Source organism: Coffea arabica, chromosome 7c, assembly GCF_036785885.1.
Source record: "Coffea arabica cultivar ET-39 chromosome 7c, Coffea Arabica ET-39 HiFi, whole genome shotgun sequence".
In the NCBI taxonomy this organism is placed as follows: domain Eukaryota; kingdom Viridiplantae; phylum Streptophyta; class Magnoliopsida; order Gentianales; family Rubiaceae; genus Coffea; species Coffea arabica.
In genome coordinates, this window is record NC_092322.1 from 19784491 (window position 1) to 19789143 (window position 4653).

Sequence of the window (4653 nt, forward strand, 5' to 3'; positions counted from 1 at the left end):
ATCTAATCTCGAATCTGAAGATGGGGGTGAGACTATTACAAAGCTTTGATCTGTATCTGACAAAGTGTAGGAGGAGGAGGAACCATGAAACCTGTTTGGAACAAGATGAGGAGGAGAAGGATGTTACGTCCTCCAGAATTCAAGATCTGATTATCAAGAGAATGCAAGATCTTGAATTTGTTTGCAGTGAATGCTTGATTCATTCTCGATCGCTTAATTCGACTCGTGTTAAAAGTGAGCTCACCATTTTCCTGGAAGCAATCAAGTTGTTTTTCGAAACAGATATCAACGAATCGTGCATCAACTATCTGCTGGACTGTTACTGGCTGCGAGATCCAGAGCTAGTTATTGATTTCATCGATTCGGTTGCAAAGTCTCTGGCGGAAATGATTGGCTCCTATTTCGAACGCCTTGTAAAGAAGCTAATGTTCTTGAAGAGTTTCATTCGCTTTGTGATGCTTCGTGGTGTCGAGGATCAGCAATTGATACATCTCTTGATTCACACTGAAGTGGTGGCTATCAATTCATTACACCTGTTTTCTATATGGTGGTTTAACAAAGTCACAAATAATGATGAAGAATGCTTGGAAATGGAACTTCAAATTTCTCAACTAATGCATGAGAAGATTAATCCCGGTGATCCCCAGGTCGGAGAAACTTACATCCATGTCTTGACTGCTGCAAAGTTATCAAGATCATTAAACATTTCAGATCCGGAGAAGAATAAGCATCTAGTAGCTGACTTTATGGATCGTCTCGTTCACAATATTATGGAGCTGCTGAGATCTTGTACCAATATTGTGGTTCCGATTATGAATCAAATGCTAAAATTCCTTGAGGGGCTAAGATTCCTGACAATCCTTCTCAAACATCAGGAGAAGTTCAAAGAGCTATGCCATGAAATGAAGAATCTTATTGAAGCTGTGGCCTGTGATGCAGCGGTTGTAATTTTCTCTCTTTCTTTGAATCAAATCAAAGAAGTCTTGGCCAAGGAAACCGATCTTGTTCTTTTTCATTGGCTTAGAGTGCTCAAGTTTATTAGGGCAGAAGTTACCGATCCAGTAACATCATTCTTGCCATTTGGTTTTCCTAGGACCAATGAGTTGGGCTCTATGGATTTTCTCCTTGAAAATCTGAAGGAACTAGAAAGTTGTAATGAGGCTGATGATTCAATTGCATTCCCAAAAGATCAAATCCGCAGAGTCCTAGAAGATCTCGTATTCTTAAGGTCTTTCCTTGTCAAGATAGCAGACCAGCGCAACTGGAATGGAAAGCTCCAAGCTTTTTGGAGTCGTGTTATGGAGGTTGCGTACAGGGCAGAGTTTGTCATCGACTATCGTGGTTGGTGATAAACATGAATATTTGGAAAGAGTTGCCAGCGATATCCAGCTTTTGAGGACTGAAGCCCTTGAAACCTATGATAGCATGGGGCATGACTGTGGAACTCAGAGAACTAACCAGAAATCTTTCCGCATGGACTCAAAACGTAGCATTCCAGTGTTGAACGAAGTTCTGGTGGACCTTGATCATGAGGTAAAGACAATTATTCATAGGCTTACCAGGGGTTCAAAGCTATTGGATTTTGTTTCAATTGTGGGTATGGCTGGACTTGGTAAGACAACATTGGCCAATAGAGTTTGCAATGATCCATTAATTATGAGCCACTTTCATATCCTTGCTCGGTGTACTGTTTCCCAAGTGTATAGCATGCATAGTTTGTTAGTTCAGCTTTTATGTAGTATCTCTTCTAGGAGTCCTGATGAATATCTTGAGCTGGATGAAAATGATTTGGCTCTCAAGTTGTACAAACTTTTAAAGAGAAACAGGTATCTCATTTTTTTGGATGATGTGTGGGAGATTAAGGCATGGAATTTGCTGGAGAGATCATTGCCCGATGATGTTAATGGAAGTAGGATTCTCTTCACCAGCAGAATTCAATTGCAATTCAAACCTGATAGCAAGGCTCACCATCTCCGCCACCTTACTGACGAAGAGAGTTGGAAATTGCTGCAGAGAAAGGTATTTGGCAAAGAAGGTTTTCCTCCAACACTAGGTAAAGTTGGACCTCAAATAGCAAACTTATGTAGGGGCTTACCTCTCACAGTTGTCCTTGTTGCTGGAATTCTTACTAATACTGCAGAAGACTGCTGGGAAGAAGTTGCAAAGAGTCTAACTTCCAATATTGTCCTTGATGATGAATATTGCATGACGACGCTTGAGTTGAGTTACAGTCATTTACTGGATGATTTGAAGGCATACCTTCTTTACTTTGGTGCATTTAAAGAAGATGAAGATGTTCCTATCCGAAGGTTGTTATGGCTCTGGATCTCTGAAGGCTTCGTGCGGAAGACTGAAGAAAAGAGTTTAGAGGATGTGGCAGATGACTATTTGAAGGATCTGGTTGATAGAAGTTTAGTTATGGTTTCTGAACAAAGAACCATGGGTGGTGCCAAAACCTGCCAACTTCATGATTTGGTAAATGAGTTTTGTGTGAAAAAAGCCAAAGAAGAAAACTTTCTACATGTTTTGCATGGTCGGAATGATCGTTTTATTCTTACTGGCCCAAGCAACCCCTTCCGAGTTTGTGATCAAAATGCCGGGAATTTGATGATTCGGGAGTTAATGCCAGAATTTCCCAATGTACGCAGTTTGTTATTGTTTAATAAGGATGATTTAGGGTTTTGGTTACCTAAACTTCTAAGAGTGTTGGATTTGGGGGAATTGGAGTTTGGTGCATATTTTCCTATGGAAGTACTTTTGCTTGCTCACTTGAGATACTTGGCTCTTCGTACTATCGCAGTAAAATTCATCCCAGCTGCAATAGCTAACCTCTCAAGGTTACAAACTTTTCTGGTACGAGGAAATAGCTTTGATTGTTTGTTACCCAAGACTATCTGGAACATTAAGACATTGAGGCATCTATGGACTACATATCGCAATGATGGTTTTATTTTTCCTGTTGAAAATCTTGAAGTATCCCCAGGTTTAGATCATTTAGATACCTTAAGCCTTGCCATTGATCCCTCCTCTCAAAGCTTGCAAAAGATACTGACAAAGTTACCAAACATCCGCAGGCTAAGATGTAAGATGACGGAATCAAGAGAAGAAGCTACCAGAATTGGCAACGGGATTCTTGGGTTTGACTGTTTGAGTCAACTAGAGTCACTTACTCTGGTTTACTTTGACAGATATGGATTTAAATTCCCATTGAATTTGAAGAAGTTGACACTCCTAGCGACTGATCCGCTATGGAGTGAAATCTCAACAATTGGAAAGTTGCCCAAACTTGAAGTGCTTAAATTACTCGGTAGCTCCGTCGTTGGGGAAGAATGGGAAATGACAGAAGGGGAGTTCCCTAAGCTCCGAGTCTTGAAATTGTCACAATTGTGGGACTTTCGCAGCTGGACTGCATCTTCTGATAATTTTCCCCGTCTTGAGAAATTGGTTGTCCGCTGGTGTAGAGAGTTGGAAGAGGTGCCTTCTTGTTTAGGGGAATGTCCGACTCTTGAAATGATTGAGGTGACAGGGTGTCGTGAGTCTGTTGCAAATTCAGTGAAGCAAATTCAACAAGAACAGAGAGATATGGGAAATGAGGCTCTAAAGATCTTAATTGAAGGTTGTGTTGATGCGCGGAGTTCCAGCGAAGAAGAAGAAGAATCAGAGTGTGGTTCCTCAGAAACAGAGCCAATCTCCTCAGAAGAAGAATCAGAGTCCAGCGAAGAAGAAGAAGAATCAGAGTCCAGTTCCTCAGAAACAGAGTCAATCTCCTTTCCACCAAAAAAAAAAACAAAAAAAAGAGTCAATCTCCTCACAAGGTGCCTTCTTGTTTAGGAGAATGTCCGACTCTTGAAATGATTGAGGTGAGAGGGTGTCGTGAGTCTGTTGCAAGTTCAGTAAATCAAATTCAACAAGAACAGATAGATATGGGAAATGAGGTTCTAAAGATCTTAATTGAAGATCCATGGAGTTCCAGCGAAGAAGAAGAATATGGAGTTCTAGCGAAGAAGAAGAAGAAGACCAGTCAAGTTCCTCAGAAACAGAGTCAATCTCCTCACAAGGAGTCTAATGTTTCATGAAAGCAATTTCTGGAGCTTCCTTTTTTTTTTGTCCCTTTTTGTTTGACTTGATGCATCCAGCCATAAAATTTCAATTGATTTTTTTTTTTAAATTCTGCTACAGATTGATATGATGCTTGTAGTTAGCTAAGCACAAGTCTACATGCAAGATACACTTTTCCTTCTTTGTATTTCATTCAGAGTGGTACAGAAACTTTTAAATCGCTTCTATTTTTCCTCAACAAAGAACCATACACTCAATTAATTAATATGTTAAAACATCCTCTCTTTTTTGCAACATATTAAGAAGAGACAAGAAAAAAGGAAAAAAAACTTGGGTTATGTTGCTTTTTACCTTTGGAAGTATTGTATATTAAAGAAGTTACATATTAAGTGGGAAGGAGTGTTTAAATTAGGGATTTGAACTTATTTTCATTTCTCACAATGCACATTTGTCAGATTAATTGAAACTGAAAAAGATCATGTTCAAATCCCTTAAATTAGTTGGTGGTTGTCCTCCTACATTTTCTTGAATAATAGTTTGCCAAAGAAATCGCGCCTGCCAAAATTCTTTAATATTACATGGTGCTTTTCCTTT

At 39.5% G+C, this 4653-nt stretch overlaps 1 protein-coding gene across 1 annotated transcript; it reads left to right on the top strand.

Moving 5' to 3' along the window:
• The first annotated feature begins 1425 nt into the window (after positions 1-1425).
• On the top strand, positions 1426-4076 carry LOC113699709 (putative late blight resistance protein homolog R1A-10). Its single transcript, XM_027220066.1, has 2 exons — positions 1426-3742; positions 3832-4076. The coding sequence occupies exons 1-2, from the start codon at positions 1426-1428 to the stop codon at positions 4074-4076; spliced, it is 2562 nt and encodes an 853-aa protein (XP_027075867.1).
• Positions 4077-4653: the final 577 nt, after the last annotated feature.